The sequence below is a fragment of the Oncorhynchus tshawytscha genome, linkage group LG20, assembly GCF_018296145.1.
Source record: "Oncorhynchus tshawytscha isolate Ot180627B linkage group LG20, Otsh_v2.0, whole genome shotgun sequence".
In the NCBI taxonomy this organism is placed as follows: domain Eukaryota; kingdom Metazoa; phylum Chordata; class Actinopteri; order Salmoniformes; family Salmonidae; genus Oncorhynchus; species Oncorhynchus tshawytscha.
In genome coordinates, this window is record NC_056448.1 from 18,339,361 (window position 1) to 18,361,544 (window position 22,184).

At 44.1% G+C, this 22,184-nt stretch overlaps 1 protein-coding gene across 1 annotated transcript; it reads left to right on the forward strand.

Moving 5' to 3' along the window:
• Positions 1-1,391: 1,391 nt before the first annotated feature.
• LOC112219352 (ectonucleoside triphosphate diphosphohydrolase 2) lies at positions 1,392-22,167 on the forward strand. The gene is made up of 9 exons (XM_024380521.2): positions 1,392-1,593; positions 7,745-7,862; positions 8,745-8,895; positions 15,271-15,430; positions 17,797-18,024; positions 18,428-18,700; positions 20,040-20,159; positions 20,464-20,598; positions 21,464-22,167. The coding sequence occupies exons 1-9, from the start codon at positions 1,477-1,479 to the stop codon at positions 21,677-21,679; spliced, it is 1,518 nt and encodes a 505-aa protein (XP_024236289.2). The 5' UTR covers positions 1,392-1,476; the 3' UTR covers positions 21,680-22,167.
• Positions 22,168-22,184: the final 17 nt, after the last annotated feature.

Genomic DNA, 22,184 nt, shown 5'->3' on the forward strand with positions numbered 1-22,184 from the left:
CAGAACAACAGCGACAAAAACTGTACACCAAAAAAGATACAGTATACCGTACCAGTCAAGTTTGGACACACCTACTCATTCCAGGGTTTTTCTTCATTTTTACTATTATCTACATTGTAGAATAATAGTAAAGACATCAAACTAAGAAATAACACATTTGGAATCATGTAGTAACCAAAAAAAGTGTTAAACAAATCAAAATATATTTTATATTTGAGATTCTTCAATGTGGCCACCCTTTGACTTGATGACTGAGTTGCACACTCTTGGCATTCTCTCAACCAGCTTCATGAGGTAGTCACTTGGAATGCATTTCAATTAACAAGTGTGCCTTGTTAAAAACTAATTTGTGGAATTTCTTTCCATGCTTTTGAGCCAATCAGTTGTGTTGTGACAAGGTAGGGGTGGTATACAGAAGATAGCCCTACTTGGTAAAAGACCAAGTCCATAATATGGCAAGAACAGGCTAGTATTACAGAAAAACAACAAAACATGTTAGTTTTATTTATTCATCACATAGATTCATCAAATTAATTTAGAAACATTCCTACTGCCCATCACCGGCAGCTAAAATCCAATCAAACGCTGTGTTTCTCACTCTACACTCGCTCTCCTCCTCCACTGACGATAAGGCACACAATAGAGTATCTAGCCTTGGGCTCCCGAGTGGCACAGCCTTCTAAGGCACTGCATGTCAGTTCGGTTCCAGGCTGTATACAACCAGCCGTGATTGGGAGTCCCATAGGGCAGCGCACAATTCGCCCAGCATTGTCCAGGTTAGGGTTTGGCCCGGGGTAGGCCATCATTCTAAATAAGAATTTGTTCTTAACTAACTTGCCTAGTCAAATCAAATAAATACATTCCGACTAGGCATCTCTTTGCTCCATGCACCTTGGAAAGAACCTTTACCTGATCCAGTCAGGCATTCAGTAGATAGGCTACGCTTTACCTGATCCAGTCAGGCATTCAGTAGATAGGCTACGCTTTACCTGATCCAGTCAGGCATTCAGTAGATAGGCTACGCTTTACCTGATCCAGTCAGGCATTCAGTAGATACGCTACGCTTTACCTGGTCCAGTCAGGCATTCAGTAGATAGGCCATGCTTCACCTGGTCCAGTCAGTGTGCGCCATCAGCAAAATACTTCTGACAGATCTTTTTTTAAATAATTATGAAAAAAATGTGGGCTTAAAAATGTTGTTCAGTAATTTACTTTGTCAACAAACATTGGAGTAAAACAAGATTATATTTTGGGTTCTGATGAGGTACGACAGAACTAAGCTCATGAGGCATTTATAAATGATATGGCTACATATAATTAATGTATTGATGTAGCAATGATGTGAGTTGTATGAAGCCAAACCCATTGTGAAGTTACCTCACTCAAGCTGTTATCTCTTCTACTTTGCCTTCACTGACAAGCCAGGCATCGCATTGGAGATTCCATCTGCAAGAAGAAGAACTACAGTTTCAACACATGGCCAAGCAACGCCGTTATATTTTCGCCCCGGTTGCGCTTGTACTGTTTGGAATACTAGCCATTTTGCTTCTAACTATTCCCACCGAGGACTTGGCCGAACCTCCGGAATGTATGGTAAGATTCGTTGGATTATTTCTGTGTTCACAGCTTTTATGCGGTGTCGTGAAATGTAAAATGAACACATTTCCAACGGTGCAATGGAGAGTGCAGTGCGGTGTCCGGTCCTCGCGCGCCACTTCTACGCATTCATAATATAAATAGCGTAGTCTATGGGACATGGTAATTTATAAGTCTACTATAACACTGTTCATAAGAAAATTATGTTGACAAGCAGTCAACATTTGAGTAAATCTATACACCTGATTCGTAAAATAATACAAGAAACGTGTAGCAATTCAGTTAGTCTACAGTACCATTTTAGGTTTATAGGCTTAAAATGCTCTTTCCATACACTTGAATAAGGTTGATGGCCAGCATTTCTTAGCTCCTAACAAATAATACACCAGTTATGAGAGGACAGTCACTGAAAAATAATAAAACCTATTTGGCCATTAATGTGTCTGTCCCATTGTCAAAATAGCCTTATTTTCTGCCGCATTCATAACTGGGAACTCGGAAATCTCCGACTTTTGATTTCAGTGCATTCAGGACAACTGGGATCTCGGAACCACAAAAACGAGCTCCGACTAGGAAAAATACATTTGAAAGGTCATCCAACTCGGAATTCCAAATTGGAAACTCCGGTATCTTTCTAGAGCTCCAAATTTCCGACTTGAAGGCCACTGACACCGTGATTTGACATCGTTTTCTTTTAGTTCCCACCTGTCTTGAAAGCACCATTCACCCGGAGAACTGTTCCAACATGGGTGCGAGTTGCTGACAACTTAGGGTCTAACTAATGCAGGATAGACCAGAGTCTGTCGTTTCCAATGGGAGCAAATTAATCATAGTGGGCAGAACAAGCAAGGATTTGGGCAGAACCAAGCACTAGCTAATGAGATCCTATTGGCGCGTTCTAGCATTTATTTGCAGATTTACGTTAGGGAACGCGTACTCTGTGAAGTGCGCTTGTGCTATAACTCACTTTTCCCTTGCACTCTTTCTAAACAACGCAATTTTTGGGAAACTTTGGCAACGGCTGAAGTCTAGTTTTAAAAACAGAAAACTGTATGAAAATTAGCAGGATGTCGGCCAAAATCCATCTTCTCCCACTGCGGGCCACTGGGCATCCTCTCATCACCATATTTGGTAGTGAGTGGAAATGCCAACTGAAGACTTTACATTTGTACATCCTGTAAAATGTCTGGCTCATTGTTCTATCTGTGACACTACATTGTGGTGTCCAAAGCAACCTGCCGACAATGACTGTGTTCGAGTGCATCAAGTCCACGAGACATTGTTGGCGAGGGGCTTCTCCTGACATCTGTATTACATTGCAGACAGGGTCCTTGGAACTCCCCCCTCCCCCACACCTCTTTCTCTGTGTGTGTGTGTCTCTCACAATGTGTGTCTCTCTCTCTCTGTGTGTGTGTGTGTGTGTGTGTGTGTGTGTGTGTGTGTGTGTGTGTGCGTGCACTCTCTTCACTGCTCATGGAGCAGCCCCCTGGACTTCTTCAGAATGCTTTTTACATGGATGGCATGTAAACTAACAACACAATTGTGAGCAACTTGATGTGTATGTGTGCTGGTTGTGGTGTAGTCTGGCGTGGTCTGGTGTGATGTCACATACCCTCATGCATGCCTGGGTCTTTGTGCAGAAAGTAGAAAGAAGCCTCCACTCGCTTGATTAGACATTGCCAATGGCTCAACCCCCCTGTATGTTTGGGTGAATTCAAAACATCTCAAAGAGAAGAGTAGTTTAATGCAGCTTGAACCATAAAAGATGATAACTAGTACTTCTACATGTGTTACTGACAGTCTGTTTAGGTAAAGCATATGAATCAAATCTCTACTGATTCTCATATAAATCTTATTAATACCCTTCAAGTTGTATGAATACCATACATTGTGTTTCAACAAAAAAAGGGGGGGACGGAAAGCAGCTCTTTGTGGATGGAGGACTGGCCTGCAGATGTTCTGTCCGTTAACAACCTAGAACCGTGGGAATGACTACTAGTGCATATTTTGTCAGTGGTGTATATCCATTATGTTTCTTTTCGGTGCATTTCCATGTTGTTCTGTTTTTGGAAGACTCTCCCTCTAACCTCCCATTAGCTAGGTTTCCATTAAATTGGTGAAAGATTTTCATGCAAATATTCTAAAATCTGCATAAAGAAAATATTCACATTTTCCCACCAGTGGTGTGTTTCCACCATGCTGACTTGTTGAAGATAAAAATCAGTGTGTGATGTCGTAGTGCACACAAAATGTACTTTTTCACTCAAGTTTTCATGTACCGAATAAACAAATCTGAAGTCCCCTATATCATCACAGCTGGAGATTACTACAGGTCGTCTTTGTGTAGCCCCTATCGCCTATCTCTTATTATTTTCCCATACCAAAGCCGTCAACCACACACCCCTGTTAGCTGGTGAAATTGTTAACCATCAGTCTGTTTAGAAAAAGTTTGAAGGTCTTATCCTGTTTCCATCCCACTGCCCCATCAATCATGTCAGTGGATGAGCTCGTTTTCAGCAGAAGAGTTTTTGCGGGGGTTATTGGGAGGTCAAAACAGGAAGATGTATTCCTCGGGTGAAACATACAGGCCATGCCAATCAGCTGGTTCACCATTTAGTAGATACAGATAGTTATACTTAATGCCAGATAGATTGTCACCGCACTTGAGTTATTAATGTCAGCTGTGTAGACAAACTCAGTGGCCTTGTGGTTAGAGTGTCCACCCTGATATTGGGAAGTTGGGAATTCAATCCCCAGCAGAGTCATACCCGATGATCGGGTATGCTTGGAATTCTGTATTAAATTCAGTGTTCAAAACATCTGGGAGCTCGGAAATCTCAGATTCCTGTGCTTTCGAAACAACTGGGAACTCAGAAAAAAAACGTGCCTCTTTCTAGAGCTCTGACCTGAAGATCACTTTGTCATAATTTTTCAGTTCCCAGTTGTTTTGAACACAGCAAAAGGCCCAGTGCAGTCAAAACTGGGATTTCCTGTGTTTTCTATATATTTCGACACTATGAGGTTGGAATAATATTGTGAAATTGTGAATATTATGATAATGCACTTTTAGTGTAAGAGCTGTTTGAAAACACAGCTTGAAATTTCAGCCTGTTTTGGTGGGATGGAGTTTTGGCCATTCCATGGTGACTTCTGTAAATTAGTTAATAGACCAATAAAAAAGAGTTCCAAACATCTCTGACAAAATAGCAAATGTTCTATTTTCCCCTTCCCACTCATACTACTCCAAGACAGCCCTAGCTAAATTCTTGCTTGAGAAATTGCTCTTTGCTTTTTATTTTATTTTCTTACCATTTTAAAGGTCCAATGCAGTCGTTTATAACTCGATATCAAATAATTTCTTGATAACAGTTAAAAGTTTATCTCAATACTTTGTGAAGACTTACCTTGTGAAGACTTACAGAAAACGTTTGACCTCTGTCATTGCCAACAAAGGGTATATAACAAAGTATTGAGATAAACTTTTGTTATTGACCAAATACTTATTTTCCACCATAATTTGCAAATAAATTAATTAAAAATCCTACAATGTGATTTTCTGGATTTTTTTTCTTCTCATTTTGTCTGTCATAGTTGAAGTGTACCTATGATGAAAATTAGAGGCCTCTCTCATCTTTTTAAGTGGGAGAACTTGCACAATTGGTTGCTGACTAAATACTTTTTTGCCCCACTGTGTGTATATATATATATATATGTGTGATTGGAGAACACATTGGGAGTAATCTTAGACCATTCTTCTAGACCAATCCTCCATGTAGAATATTTCCAGATCATTGACATCCTTCGTCTGTGCTTATGGACCCTCCATCTTTAATTAAAACAGCCTAGAGACTGAGATGGCCATTGCAAAATGTTAATTTTGGGGTCAATTAACCATTTCTTTGGGGATGCTGATGTCTGCTTGAGGTTATTGTTTTGGGGATCCATTTGCAGCCAAGTTTCAGCCGCATGGCAGAAGCAACCAGGTTTTTGACTAAAATGTCCTGGTACTGGGTAAAGTTCCTGATACTTTACAGAACCAAATAGCCACATAGCAACAAAACCGACACGTGTGCAACTATGGAGCATAACAGACCAGGTTGGCTTAGATTGTTGACAACATGTAAACTATATTTAGTCTCCAATGTTTATTGAAAACATAAATACATTTGCACAATGAGCACTCATTGTCTCTCAAATACATAGTTACAGTTGTTGGTTAGCTAGGTAGGGAATTTGATCCATATTAGCATAGACATGACATCAGTTAAAACACCTCAAAACAAAACATGGTATCAAGAACAAGATAAAATGAGCTGAAACGAGCCACCTACGATTCCCCACATCTTCTTGTCATTGTTGCTAGCTATCTGGCCATCCAGAATCGCAACAACACGTTGTCAGCTAACCTATCTATAACGTTGAAGATCCACCACCATATTTTAAAGTAGGTATGGGGTTATTTTCTGCATATGCATCTTTCTTTTGATGCGAAACCTACGACTGGTGTGTGTGGCCAAAGAGCTCTATTTTCATGTAATCTGACCATAGCAACAGTTCCAATCCAAGTGTCAATGACGTTTAGCAAACTCCAGGCATTTACATTTGATGGATGTTGTAAAAATAGTGTTTAGAAATATTATATTCTTATTTACAATAAAAGTGACTCTAAAATGACGCACTACATTATTTATCATTCATTTCTATTTGGTACAAAATAATCTGAAACACAACCAAAATAAACTGCAAAATCATTCAAGAAGTTTGTGGAGTCACACACTTGATGTAATCATTGGGTGTTTGGAATATGGGACCAAATACTAAAGTTTTGACTACTTTAATACACATATAAGTGAATTTGTTCAAATACTTTTGGTTCCCTAAAATGGGGGGACTATGTACAACAAGTGCTGTGATTTCTAAACCGTTCACCCGATATGGATGAAAATACCCTCACATTAAAGTTTCGGAGTACAGAGTCAAAACAAAAACAAAATCTGTCACTACTTTTGGACCTCACTGTAGCTCAGTATTTTTATTTTTTATTTTATACAGTCTTTTTTATTCGGCTTTATCAAGGGTGCCAATAATTATGGTAATGACTGTATATTACCATGTAAACACACATTTAGCACGAGGAAAAACATACAGAGACGGGAAAGGTTGATTGAAGTGGAAAGAATGTAGATTAAGTTAAATTATTCTAGTTATATGGGTAGTGTGTGTGTGTGTGTGTGTGTGTGTGTGTGTGTGTGTGTGTGTGTGTGTGTGCACGCTGTCACAAAAACAGGAGGCTTCTGGTCTGAAAGCAACCCATGTTTGTCTGGTCTGAGAACAACCCATGTTTGTCTGGTCTGAGAACAACCCATGTTTGTCTGGTCTGAGAACAACCCATGTTTGTCTGGTCTGAGAACAACCCATGTTTGTCTGGTCTGAGAACAACCCATGTTTGTCTGGTCTGAGAACAACCCATGTTTGTCTGGTCTGAGAACAACCCATGTTTGCAGATCATGAAGGAGCTGTTTGGAGTGTCTAAGCTCCAATCCTGATTGTGAAACGTCAACTCTAAACATGGTGAATTGTGTGTAAATGTTCAAATGAGAAAGGAAACAATAACTTGCCAAACACAGTCAGTGAATTAAACAAGTTTCAACAGCCTTGTCAGAAAAAGAGAGCAATTCAAATTGAATTATGTCCAAAAGTGGATGTTTAGAGTTGATGATTCATAGCACAATCAGGATTGGAGTTTACACACTACAAAGCGTTCATGATCTGCAAACATGGATTGTTCTCATCCTCTCTCACTTGCTCCACAACTTTCCATCTATCTTATCTTGAAGTAAACATGCAACCAACATTCATGCTGCCAAAATATATACACATGTCATAAAAGACAGAGGCCACCATTTGAAAGAAGAGGTTTATAGTCAATCAAGTTAAATGTCTTCCAGATGCCTCTATCCCTATTAAATGTCTTTGCGTAGATGGATTTCAAACACCTGATCATTTGTAGCCTTTTATTGTTTGGAGTAGAGTAGACCCAATTAGGTTGTCTTTCCTTTGACGTTATTCTTAATCAGCCATTTTTGTCAATATTTTTCCCTCTGTCTTTAACCTCCCTCTCCTCTGTTCTCTCCAACCCTCTCCCCAGTATGGGATAGTCTTGGACGCAGGTTCCTCCCACACAGCTATGTACATCTACAAGTGGCCAGCAGACAAGCAGAACGGCACAGGTGTGGTCACTCAGCACAGTGAATGCCATCCAAAGGGTAAGAGTGTCCCAATAGAAGGATTGTTCCAGGTGTTTGTCTGCTATTTACCTAGTGTTTACATATCAATTACTTTAAACTTATTAAAACAAGCAATATTACCATTTGTTAGTAACCAATTATTTGAAGAAATCACCAGAAAGTACAGATTTACATTTTTTTTAAATGTAAATTGCAGGCAGATACAAAATTATAGTAAAATAGTGTGTTACTCAAAGCCTTACACCCTAAAATCTCAATTCTACTTTTGTTGGGTACTCTGAGAAGGAAATAAACACTGTTTTAGTTAAATGGTGTGGAAGTTTTTTGGCACTCCAGTTGGCAAAGAACAGTTCCCTTTGTGTGCTGTGTGGGCGCCTTTCGGGTAACTCGTTACACAAGGCTAGACATAAAGAAGCAGAAAAACATGGATGCCTAGCAACGGTGGATTTGTCAGTAGTTGTGCAGTGACTCAGTGTGCTGTGTGCTTTTCAAGTCCTGTTCTGCATACATGACTTGCGTGTTCATATAGATCACAGTTGTTGGCTGCTTTCATTAATGTGAAGTGTTTGCAAATACACCAGCTTTCCTGAAGTTCATGTAAACAAACACTTTCCAGGTAGTAAGACTCAATCTCCAAGTGCTCTCTTTTTATGTACAGTAGCTACTGCATGTGTGCATGCATGTCTCCCCACCATCGTTTTCTATTACTAGTCGATTTGATCAATGTTAAATGGAATATAGTTAAAAAATATACTTCTACAGCTCTGTCTAGGGAGAGGAGTTATTTTCATAAACTCAGATGACTAGACCACCAAATAAGTGGATGGAATTAGTAAAATTGTGATAATGTGTGGTCGGACTATATTACATACAGTTATGTATCATGTTCCCGCCATGCAGGTGGAGGAATCTCTAGCTATGTGGGACAGCAGGGAGCAGCAGGGAGAAGCCTCCAAGTTTGCCTGGACCAGGCCATGCAGGATATCCCCAGAGCCAGGCACCACCTGACACCTGTCTACCTCGGAGCCACCGCTGGCATGAGGCTCCTCAAGTGAGTTATAGTGTGTTAATGAGTGTGAGTGCACAAGCATGTGGCTGTATCAAGGCACAAGGCGAGACCCAAATGCAGACACAGGAGGCAGATGGTTGGAGTCTTAAAATGTTTATTAATCCAAAGGGGTAGGCAAGAGAATGGTCGTGGACAGGTAAAAAAGGTCAAAACCAGATCAGAGTCCAGGAGGTACAAAGTGGCAGATAGGCTCATGGTCCAGGCAGGCAGAATGGTCAGTCAGGCAGGTACAAAGTCCAGAAACAGGCAAGGGTCAAAACCAGGAGGACTAGAAAAAGGAGCATGCAAAAAGCAGGAGAATGGGAAAACCGCTGGTTGACTTGGAAACATACAAGACAAACTGGCACAGAGAGACAGGAAACACAGGGATAAATACACTGGGGAAAATAAGCGACACCTGGAGGGGGTGGAGACAATAGCAGGAACAGGTGAAACAGATCAGGGTGTGACAGGCTGTGTGTGGGTGTGTGTGCGTATGAGTATCTTTGTATGCAAATAATCCGTGGGTAAGGATCAGTGGTGTAAAGTACTTAAATAAAAATACTTAAAAGTATTACTTACGTTTTTTTGCAGGTGTCTATACTTTGCTATTAATTTTTTTGACAACTTTTACTTTTACTTCACTACGTTCCTAAAGAAAATAATGTACTTTTTACTCCATACATTTTCCCTGACAGGACAAGAAAATGGTCTAATTCACGCACTTATCAAGAGAATGCGTGGTCATCCCTAGTGCCTCTGATTTGGCAAACTCACTAAACACAAATGAAAATGAGTGTTGGAGTGTGCCCCTGGATATCTGTAACAAATGTAAACAAGAAAATGGTGTTGTCTGTCACCCTCTGATCTGTTTCACCTGCTGGTCTCTACCCCCTCCATGTGTCGCTTATTTTCCCTGTGCTAGTTCTGTGCTAGTTCGTCTTGTTTGTCAAGTCAACCAGCATTTTTGTTTCTCAGCGCCTGCGTTCCCAGTCTCTCTTTTCTCGCCCTCCTGGTTTTGACCCTTGCCTGTCCTGACTCTGAGCCCGCCTGCCTGACCACTCTGCCTGCCCCTGAACTCGAGCCTGCCTATCGTCTTGTACCGTTTGGACTCTGACCTGGTTACTGAACCCCTGCCTGTCCTGACCTCGAGCCTGCCTATTGCCTGGTACTGTTTGGACTCTGACCTGGTTTATGAACTCTCACCTGTACCCGACCTGCCTTTTGCCTACCCCTTTTGTCATAATAAATATCATAGCTCAACCATCTGCCTCCTGTGTCTGCATTTGGGTCTCGCCTTGTGCCCTTATAGTGCGAACTGGCCATGACAGACCCAGCAGACTTGAACCAGCTCTGTCACGTTGTCTCCCTGCAGGGAGCCATCATTGGGAGGCATGAGGCACTACTTCGGGACCTTTTGGAAGGGCTTCGTTCCCTGATGGAACGCCTTGGATGGAGGCGGCTCAGACTACTGCAAGTGCATCATAACTCCCGTAGTGTGGCAGACTTCGCAGTAGATTTTCAAACATTGGCCGCCGAGAGTTCCTGGAATCCGGAGGTTCTGTTCGGCACCTTCCTCCACAGACTGTCGGAGGGGATAAAGGACGAGCTCGGGAAATACCACTGGATCTCGATTCTCTCATTGCCCCTTTCGATTAGGATTGAGGGCGCCTACGAGAACGGCGTTGTGAGATGAGGTCGGGCCTCGGGAACAGTCGTTCATTTGTTGATGTTGGTGCACGCCCTAAGGAATCCGAAAATCCTAGACGTGTGTATTTCCGAGGAGAGTCGAAAACACCCAACAAGAATCATTGGCGATGGGTGAGTTGGATATTCCAGAGCCCATGCAACTGGGAAGAGCTAGATTATCGGTTGGGGAATGCTCACATAGGTTGAGTTCAAACTGTCTGTACTGTGGAGGTGTGGGACATTATATAGCCACCTGCCCTGTCAAGAAACCATTTTCTTTAGTGGGTACAAGTACTCTGGCTCACCAGGCTGGGAGTTCCCTAATTCACATCACCTGTACACATTTTTTTGTGATTCTGCTGTGGGGAGACCAGTCTAAGTCTCTCCAGGTGGTCATTGACTCTGGGGCTGACGAAAGTTATGGATGCTACCATGGTTTCTGAATTAGGTATTCCCACTCAACCGCTCTGTCCCCATTGATGCAAGGGCACTGGACGGCCACTCAATCGGAAGAGTCACACATAGCACAGTGCCTGTTCAGATACGGGTTTCAGGAAACCACAGTGAGACCATACAGTTCCAACTCATCGATTCACCCCATGTTCCTGATCTGGGATTTTCGTGGCTCCAAAAACACAACCCTGTTATTGACTGGACCACGAGCTCCATCCTGTGTTGGAGCCCGTTTTGTCATTCCCACTGCTTTAAATTGGCACAGCTGTCCCCTGAGGCGTCATCCTCGGGGTGTAAGCAAAGCCTCAGATGTCTCTGCCATTTCCAATAAGTACCATGACCTCCTGGATGTATTCAGTAAGGCACGGCCTACTTCTCTTCCCCCGCACCGTCCTTATGATTGTGCCATTGATCTTCTCCCCGGCACCACACCACCTCATGGTTGGCTATATTCTCTATCCGGCCCAGAGACCAAGGCCATGGAAGAGTACATTGAGGAATCTCTGGCTACTGGAGGCATCTGTCCGTCTGCATGACCTGCCGGCGCAGGGTTTTTCTTCATGGAGAAGGACAATACCCTGTGTCCGTGCATTGACTACCGGAGTCTTAATGATATAACGATCAAGATTCGTTGCCCCCTATCTCTCCTCAGCTTTCGAACCTCTCCAGTGGGCCAGAATTTTTTTCCCAAGCTGGACCTTCGGAATGCCAACCACCTGGTTCGGATACGCAAAGGAGATGAGTGGAAGACAGCATTTAACACAGCCAGCGGACATTATGAGTACCAGGTCATGCCGTCTGGACTCACCAACGCCCCCCGCTGTCTTCCAAGCCCTGGTAAACAATGTGCTCCGGGACATGCTAAATCGTTTTGTGTTCGTCTACCTTGACGACATTGTGTTTTTGTTTTTTTCCCCGGTCTGCCCAAGAACACGTTCTCCATTTCAGACAAGTCCTTCAGAGCCTCCTGGAGAACCAGTTGTTTGTGAAAGGCAAGAAGTGTGAGTTCCACCGCTCTACAATCTCCTTTCTAGGATATGTCATCGCTGATGGAAATGTCCAAATGGATCCTGAAAAGGTGAAAGCAGTGGTAGATTGGCCTCAACCTACATCCAGGGTGCAGTTACAACATTTCCTAGGGTTCGCTACTTCTACCGCCGTTTCATTCGGGGCTACAGCACCCTGACGGCCTCCCTCTCTGCACTCGCCTCTACCAAAGTACCGTTCACATGGTCTCCAGCTGTTGACAGAGCCATTGTGGACCTGAAGCATCAGTTCACCACAGCACCCATCCTCATCTATCCGGACCCGTCTCGTCAATTTGTGGTAGGTTGATGCTTCTGATGTTGGAGTGGGGGCCATCCTGTCCCAGCGATCTGTCCAGGACCAAAACCTCCATCCCTGTGCCTTCCTGTCCAATCGTCTCAATCTGGCAGAAAGGAACTACGACGTAGGCAACCGAGAACTTCTGGCAGTCAAGATGGCGCTGGAAGAGTGGAGGCACAGGCTGGAAGGAGCAGAACAGACATTTTTGGTTTTGACCGACCATAAAAATGTGGAATATCTCCATACAGCCAAATGCCTTAACTCCAGGCAGGTGGTGGGCTTTGTTATTTACAAGATTCAACTTCACCATTTCCTACCACGCAGGGTCCAAAAAAATGTGAATCCTGAATCCTCTCCCGCCTATACAGTTCCTCTGCCAGACCCTCGGTCTCCAAAACCATGCCTTGTGGCTTCAGTGGGTTGGGGTATTGAAACCCTGGTTCGCAAGGCACAACGTTCCCAGCCTGAACCTGAAGGGGACCTTGCTGACCGGTTGTTTGTCCCAAACTCAGTCCGATCCTGGAATGGGCTCATTCCTCCAGGCTGACCTGTCATCCAGGTTCCCATCGAACCCTAGCCTTCCTCTGACTATGTTTCTGGTGGCCCACAATGGTTCCCAACGTTTCTGCCTTCGTCACCGCTCAGAACAAGACCCCATGGCAAGCTCCTTCTGGCCTCCTACAGCCACTACCGGTTCCTCATCATCACTGGTCTCATATCTCTGGACTTTGTCACTGGGCTCCATCCGCCTGGTGCGCAACACCGTCATTCTGACGGGAGTGGATCGGTTCTCCAAGGCCACCCATTTCATCCCTCTCCCCAAACTATCCTCTGCCAAGGAGATGGCCCAGTTCATGGTGAGCCACGTCTTCCGGATCCATGGACTCCTGGTGGACATAGTCTCTGACCGGGGTTCTCGTCTCAGTTCTGGAAGGCGTTCTGCACTCTTATTGGGTCGTCGGCCAGCCTATCCTGCGGATTCCATACCCAATCCAACGGCCAGTCGGAGCGAGCTAACCAGGACCTGGAAACCACCCTATGATGCCTGGTCTCAACCAACCTCACTACCTGGAGCCGGTAACTGTTCTGGATGGAGTATGCTCGGAACACCGTTCCCTGTTCAGGCACTGGACTCACCCCATGGAGCACTCAAAAGGGGAATCAGCCTCTACTCTTCCCTGAGCAGGAGGTCCGCATACCCTCAACCCAGATGTTCGTCTGCCGCTGTTGACGTACCTGGAGAAGAGCTCGGTTAACACTTCTCAAGACCAACTCCAGGTATCGTCAAGAAGCGGATCGCCGGACTCCAGCTTCCCGCTACCGCATTGGGCAGAGGTTATGGCTTTCCACACGGGACATGCCTCTTCAGGTGGAGTCCCGCAAACTGTCCTCCCATTTCATTGGTCCTTTTCCCATCTCTAGAGTCCTTAGTTCCACTACTGTCCGTCTCTTGTTACCCCGTACCCTCCGTATTCACCCTACTTTCCATGTGTCTAGGATTAAGCCCGTGTGTCACAGCCCTTTGTCTTCTGTCTCCAGGCCCACCCCTCCTCCCCGTGTCATCGATGGCCATCCGGTATACACGGTAAAACACCTTCTGGTTGTTCGACGACAGGAGGGGGGGGGGGTTCCAGTACCTGGTTGACTGGGAAGGTTGCAGCCCGGAGAAGAGGTGCTGGGTTCCCGCTAGAGACATCCTGGATCCAGCCCTCATCGCCGACTTCCATCGGCGACACCCCGGTCAACCAGGTGTGCGCCCAGGTAGGACGCCAGGTGGCACCCCTAGAGGGTGGGGGTACTGTCGCCACCTGATCTGTTTCGCTTGTCTCCACCCCCTCCAAGTGTCGCTTATTTTCCCCGGTGTATTTATCCCTGTGTTTCCTGTCTCTCTGTGCCAGTTCATCTTGTTTGTCAAGGCAACCAGCGTTTTTGTTTCTCAGCTCCTGCTTTCCCAGTATTTTCTCGCCCTCCCGGTTTTGACCCTTGCCTGTCCTGACTCAGAGCCTGCCTGCCTGACCTCGAGCCTGCCTATCGTCTTGTACCGTTTGGACTCTGACCTGGTTTATGAACTCTCGCCTGTACCTGACCTGCTTTTTGCCTACCCCTTTTGTCATAATAAATATCGGAGCTCAACCATCTGCCTCCTGTGTCTGCATTTGGGTCTCGCCTTGTGCCCTTATACCTTCTGCTTTGCTTAATATAAGGAACTTGAAATTATTTATACTTTGATACTAATGTATATTTTAGAAATTACATTTACTTTTGATACTTAAGTATATTTAGAACCAAATACTTTTATTCAAGTAGTATTTTACTGGGTTACTAACTTTTACTTGAATAACTTTCTATTAAGGTATCTATACTTGTACTTGTGTATCACAATTGAGTACTTTTCCCACCACTGGTAAGGATTTCCCGTTCCAGGGCAGACTGGCAAAAACAGGCCCCCACCTTTAAGCTGCCAAGCTCCTAGAAACACAATCATACCTGTTTCAGACACACGGTCTTATTCCTACAGTCTGTTTTAAAGACACATGTTCACACTAAGTTATACTAAGACCCACATACCCATGCAGACGTACACATAGACATGTTTCGTGCTCTTGTTCACACCTGTTTCAGACACATGCAATGTTAACAGAATGTAGGTCAAAGAAACACATACACACAAATGGCAGTAAGAGTTTCTAAAACATGCAAATATGGATCTTTGTGTTATCAGGGTCAAATGTGAGTCGTTGTGGTTCTGAGATATCTAATAGGAAATAAGTCCACAACAAGCTTGAGAAATGTAGCGTTTGTCTGGTAGATAGGGTATTGTTGTCATGCTAAGTAATGTTTTTCATTCCATTCCCCACGTTGATCCTGAATCTACAATATCTGAAGTAGTACATTTCACTTTGTCAACAGTATCTCCAGCCCTGTCCAGTCAGCCCAGGTTTTACAGGAAGTGGGTCATAAAATCCAGTCCTATCCATTTAACTACCAGGGGGCAGCCATCTTAAGTGGCCAGGAGGAGGGAGCATACGGCTGGGTCACTGTCAACTATCTCTTGGAGAACTTCATCAAGGTACCATGGCCAAGCTTTCACCTTTCACCTGATTAGAAAATGGGGTCACGAGAAACACTTAAATAAAGAAATAAACATTGCTCTCGGTTCATATAACCGGGGTTACATCAGTAACCTCTGGTAGCCGCTAGATGCGGTTGTAATAAACTGCGGTTTCTGTTTTCTTCCTACAAATGTGTATCTTTTGAATGGTTTAAGCAACAAGATAAATTGCACCCCTTCACTGAAAGATAAATCTCAGGAATACCCACAAGCAACGCAGGACTCATTAGAACTGAGTGGACAAATCCAGGCACTAAAATAGACTGGGGGAAAAATAACAATCATTAGCTAGGTTTCCATCCAATTGGCGACAGATTTTCACGTGAATATTCAAAAATCTGCATGAAAACAAAATGTGCATTTTCCCACCAGAGATGTTTTTCCATCTAATTGACTTGTTGGTTATAAAAGGTTGTGGGTGATGACGTAGTGATAACGGCAGCCTAGCATTGATTAGCATGTCACCAGAATAAGACCCTCAATATTTTTTGGAAAGGAGCATCAAGCTCATCACCTTGCACTTTCACCACCCTGTAAAGTTCATAATTTATTTAATCTGTAGGCTAGTAAACTGCATGCTTTCCTGACGAGCTGTCGCAACATGTCAGCGCCTGACTCCAAATTTACTTCGATATGATGGTTGTTACATCAATATTTGCCCATAAAAGAGTTTCCACCGACATTTCTTGCACAATTAGAAGAAGAAGCAGAAGATTAAATTATTGACTAATGATCTTCTGAATTTCCAAATACATTTCTGATGCATTTCAGTCACTTCTAACGATAATTCCTTTATATTGAAGTACTGTCAGACTGATTTGTAATAGATTGTCATAGCCCCAATTTAAAAAAGTAAACATTGGACGTTGATTACATCACCCTTTTTTTACGTGGAGGGGTCAAACATTTATTTGGTTTAAAATGAGGTTGCAGGCCAAAACTGTTTGGGAACCCCTAGTGTATACGGCTGTTTGAATATAAAGATTCTGCATTAGCATTGCTATCTATGGTGGTTGTAATCGATCCCTGTCTTATTCATTTCTTTGCACGTAACCATAAGCACTTAAAAACGTAAGTATCCTGTGTTAGTTTCATTCCAAGCTTTTGTAGGCATTCTTTGAAAATGTACAGTACCAGTCAAAAGATTGGACACACCTACACATTCAAGGTTTTTTTGTACATTGTAGAATAATAGTGAAGATATCAAAACTATCAAATAATATATATGAAATCAGGTAGTAACCAAAAAAGTGTTAAAGAAATGTTAATATATTTTGTTTAAGATAAGATAAAGATAAGATTTGTTGAAGAAATCGTAATAGAGCACTCCACTAATCAGGCGTTTATGGAAGTGTGGTCAGACAGAAGCTACTCCTCAGTAAAAGGCACATGACAGCCAACTTGGAGTTTGCCAAAAGGCACCTAAAGACTCTCAGACAATGAGAAACAAAATTCTCCGGTCTGATGAAATAAAGATCGAACTCTTTGGCCTGAATGCCAAGCGTCACGTCTGGAGAAAACCTGGTACCATCCCTACGGTGAAGCATGGTGGTGGCAGCATCATGCTGTGGGGATGTTTTTCAACGGCAGGGACTGAGAGACTAGTCAGGATCGAGGCAAAGATGAACGGAGCAAAGTACAGAGACCCTTGATGAAATCCTGCTCCAGAGTGCTCAGGACCTCCGACTGGGGCGAAGGTTCATGTTCCAACAGGATACATTTCTGATACATTTCCACATACCCTAGGCACGCAGCCAAGACAACACAGGAGTGGCTTCGGGACAAGTCTCTGAATGTCCTTGAGTGGCCCAGCCAGAGCCTGTACTTGAACCAGATCTAACATCTCTGGAGAGACCTAAAAAATAGCTGTGCAGCCAACCTGACAGAGCTTGAGATGATCTACAGAGAACAATGGGAGAAACTCCCCAAATACAGGCGTGCCAAGCTTGTAGCGTCATACCCAAGAAGTCTCAAGGCTGTAATTGCTGCCAAAGGTGCTTCAACAAAGTACTGAGTAAAGAGTCTGAATACTTATGTACAGTAAATGTGATATTTAAAAAAAAAAAATTTTTTATAAATTAGCAAATATTCTAAAAACCTGTTTTTGCTTTGTCATTATGGGGTAGTGTGTGTATATTGGTGAGGGGGGGAAATGATTTAATACATTTTATAATAAGGCTGTAATCTAACAAAATGTGGAAAAAGTCAAGGTGTCTGAATACTTTCCGAAGGCACTGTACATAGATGACTGCATCTGTTGTGTAGACATAAACTACCCACACACCTCTCCTGTTACTTTGTTTGTCCCTGTGTGCCCACTGTAGTATGGCTTTGTGGGCCGTTGGCTGAGCCCGGGCAGACAGACGGTGGGGGCGCTGGACTTTGGTGGGGCGTCGACCCAGATCACCTTTGTGACCAAGGATGAGGTGGAAGATGAGAGTGACAGGATGAAGCTACGTCTGTATGGCCATGACTACTCCCTATACACACACAGCTTCCTGTGCTACGGACGAGACCAGGTCCTCAAACGCCTACTGGCTCACCTGGTGACGGTAGGAAACATTCTGTTTGGCCACAACAACATAACAACAACCTTATACAGTACAGCAAGGGCCCAAAGTCTTTTCCAGTCATGTCACATGTTCAGGAAAAGCTCTTGGTTCATGTTACAAGATAATATCATAGTGTAAACCAGGACCATTGAAATAAAGAAACTTTGTTATTAATCATTGGAAACCCACCCACTAACATATCACCCCCTGACTGGTTTTATAGAATTGTTTTCTACCACATATTTAATTCACTGTGTGTATTTGAAAGTCATCCCAGCACAATTGCAACAATAGATGTTGGCACTCAGTACCATAGTTCTCCATGCCTGTAGCTTGCTCTCTACTTGATGTGTCAAGTTACTGTAACAATTTCTCACACTCACTCAATCCCTCTCTCTCTCAGACTCAGGGTCACACAGGGACAGTGGCCCATCCGTGCTTCCCTGCAGGCTACATCGTCACCATGAAGCTGGGGACATTGTTTGACTCTCCCTGCACGGTGGCCCAGACACCCAGCTACAGTTACAATCCCCAGGCAGCCCTGTCTGTGAAGGGCACTGGCAAATATGATCACTGCCTGGGCAACATTACTGAGATATTTTCCTTCCACAGCTGCCCCTTCTCCCAGTGCTCCTTTGATAAGGTGTTCCAGCCCAATGTCAGTGGCAGCTTCATGGTGAGAGACAGTTTACAGTGGTTAAAACAACCCTAACCCTAGCTTCACGTCCACATCTGGGTTCAACCTTAATCCTACCTTCAATCACAAACCTAACCTTTACCCCAACCATAGCTTCATGCCCACATCCCGGTTTAACCCTAATCCTAGCCTCAACCACAAACCTAACCCTAGCTCTAATACTAGCTCCGGCCCCAACCCTAGCTCCAGCTCCAACCTTAACCCAACCCTATCTCCAGCTCCAACCTTAACCCCAACCCTAGCTCCAGCTCCAGCTCCAACCTTAACCCCAACCCTATCTCCAGCTCCAACCTTAACCCCAACCCTAGCTCCAGCTCCAACCTTAACCCCAACCCTATCTCCAGCTCCAACCTTAACCCCAACCCTATCTCCAGCTCCAACCTTAACCCCAACCCTAGCTCCAGCTCCAACCTTAACCCCAACCCTAGCTCCAGCTCCAGCTCCAACCTTAACCCTATCTCCAGCTCCAACCTTAACCCCAAACCTAGCTCCAGCATCAACCTTAACCCCAACCCTATCTCCAGCTTCAACCTTAACCCTATCTCCAGCTCCAACCTTAACCCCAAACCTAGCTCCAGCACCAACCTTAACCCCAACCCTAGCTCCAGCTCCAACCTTAACCCCACCCTATCTTCAACTCCAACCTTAACCCCAACCCTATCTCCAGCTCCAACCTTAACCCCAACCCTAGCTCCAGCTCCAACCTTAACTCCAACGCTAGCTTTAACCCTAACCCTAGCTCCAGCTCCAATCTTAACCCCAACCCTAGCTCCAGCTCCAACCTTAACCCCACCCTATCTTCAGCTCCAACCTTAACCCCAACCCTATCTCCAGCTCCAACCTTAACCCCAACCCTAGCTCCAGCTCCAACCTTAACTCCAACGCTAGCTTTAACCCTAACCCTAGCTCCAGCTCCAACCTTAACCCCAACCCTAGCTCCAGCACCAACTTTAACCCTAACCCTAGCTCCAGCTCCAACCTTAACCCCAACCCTAGCTCCAATCTTAACCCCAACCCTATCTCCAGCACCAACTTTAACCCCAACCCTAGCTCCAGCTCCAGCACCAACTTTAACCCTAACCCTAGCTCCAGCTCCAACCTTAACCCCAACCCTAGCTCCAGAACCAACTTTAACCCTAGCTCCAGCTCCAATCTTAACCCCAACCCTATCTCCAGCACCGACTTTAACCCCAACCCTAGCTCCAGCTCCAGCTCCAACCTTAACCTCAACCCTAGCTCCAGCCATAACCCTAACTCCAGCTCCGACCCTAATCATAATTCATATTTTTTTCTCTCTCTCTGTCCATTTGTCCATCAGGCGTTCTCTGCCTTCTTCTACATTCACCAGTTCCTACAGACTACTACAGGAATCCCTGTCACCACCCCTGCCCAACTGGAAGAGGCAGCCCATTCTATCTGTAACATGAGCATCAATGAGGTTAGCAGCCTTCTGTCTGTCTGTCTGTCTGTCTGTCTGTCTGTCTGTCTGTCTGTCTGTCTGTCTGTCTGTCTGTCTGTCTGTCTGTCTGTCTGTCTGTCTGTCTGTCTGTCTGTCTGTCTGTCTGTCTGTCTGTCTGTCTGTCTGTCTGTCTGTCTGTCTGTCTGTCTGTCTGTCTGTCTGTGAGCATCCATGCATGTGAGAGAAAGTGTCTCTGTTTGCATGTGTCTCAATGGATGAGGGTTTTGTATGCGTGTCATGTATTTCATGGCTATGTCATCCCCATTTTTATATCCTGTTTCAGATGTTGGTGCTGGCCCCAGATCAGGAGCCTCGTCTGCAGGACTTCTGTGCTGCCTCTGTGTTCACCAAGGTGCTCTTCACGAGAGGCTATGGCTTTGATGAGATCTCATTTCCCCACATTTCCTTCCAGAAAAAGGTGAGCTTGCTTGTTGGGAATGTTTTTTTTCTTCTCTATCTCCTTCTTTTACTCCAGATATCAGCATAATCCTTTACATTACACAAAGTCATATCAGTAAAGACATTACCGCATGAAGATAGGCAGAAACTGCTTCTCCAATAGAAATGCCCGATCACACTTGTAGGCGATGTTGGCTAGCTAAGCTCATGCATAGAAACAGGTCTAACGGTTGTCTCCCACCAAACTGCGCATGTGCAGGCCGTCAAATCAAAGGCACTCCTTCAATATAAAGTTGTTTTTGACGAAAATTAAAATGTGTCAGTTTGTCACTTTCACAAGGTTGGAGTAATAAAATATTCAACCACTTAAGACGGGGCGGCAGGTAGCCACTTAGGGACAGCAGGTAGCCTTGTTGTTAGAGCTTTGGGACAGTAACCGAAAGGTTGCTAGATCGAATCCCTGAGCTGACAAGGTAAATATCTGCCGTTCTACCCCAGAACAAGGCAGTTAACCGACTGTTCCTAGGCTGTCATTGTAAATAAGAATTTGTTCTTAACTGACTTGCCTAGTTAAAAAAAGGTCAAATAAAAAAAGACATTGGCTTGAATCTAGGTATTGCCTTTAGATTTTGAGAAAATGTCAATTTAAGGAAGACATTTTCACTTCTCTCATTGACTTCTCAAACACCAGACCCTCGACCTGGTCCACTTGGTCTGTATCGCAAGAGTTCCCAGAAATCTCACTATGTTGCATCGATTTTGAGGCTGCAGCCTCTCCATTGAAGCTTTAACCTCTGAATGTCCTTAACTAGTGCACCAGGTGCGTATCAGAATGCTCTGAGTGTTCCCAAGCTGACTGAGATGTGTGTTTGTGGTGTCACCAGGCAGGGGATGCCTCTGTGGGCTGGGCCCTGGGCTACATGCTCAGTCTGAGCAGTCTGCTGCCGGGGGAGAGTGTGGGCCTGAGGAAGGCCCTGAAACCTGGAGCCTGGGCTGCCCTGCTCTTCCTCTTAGTCCTTCTCCCCGCCACCGCCCTGATGTATGTTTCCCTCCAAGCCTGCCGCAGGAAGAAGAAAGGAAGCAGTGACACTGCCAGCTAATCATCATAAGGGACTTCCATTGACACCTGCTTTCACTTTGTTTGGAGGAAAGATGGCAAACTCTTTGTAAGGGTGCTGGTGGTACAATCCTGGACCCAAGAGTGCGTAGATAACTGTATCATGAAGAAGATATAATGTTGTATAAAGTGTTGATCATCTTTACACTGAGATATAACAAGTGAGTTCTCCCCGGCTGTTAACACATTTAATATATCCTTTTTTTATGTATACTTTAACAAACAGGTTTGTTTATGAACAAGTATGCATTGTAGGCTATAATTAATGTTCAACATCACTCTCACAACATGTTACCCAACATTTAAGTATAATTTGTTTGTGCTTTATATTCATTCTGTATTTTGTAATCTGATAACAAAAAATCAACTATGTTTTGTACATGGAGTGGCCTTTTCAGAAGATATGTTAGTATTCATGTGTTTCATACGTCATATTGACTACAACTGACTAAAACTATAAGTACCATCATACCACCCCCCTTTTTATT

Coding starts and splice junctions, on each gene's coding strand:
- LOC112219352 (XM_024380521.2), top strand. CDS start 1,477: ATGGCCAAGCAACGCCGTTATATTTTCGCCCCGGTTGCGCTTGTACTG. Junction 7,863..8,744: donor CAGTGAATGCCATCCAAAGG/GTAAGAGTGTCC, acceptor CCCGCCATGCAG/GTGGAGGAATCTCTAGCTAT. Junction 20,599..21,463: donor ACATTTCCTTCCAGAAAAAG/GTGAGCTTGCTT, acceptor TGGTGTCACCAG/GCAGGGGATGCCTCTGTGGG.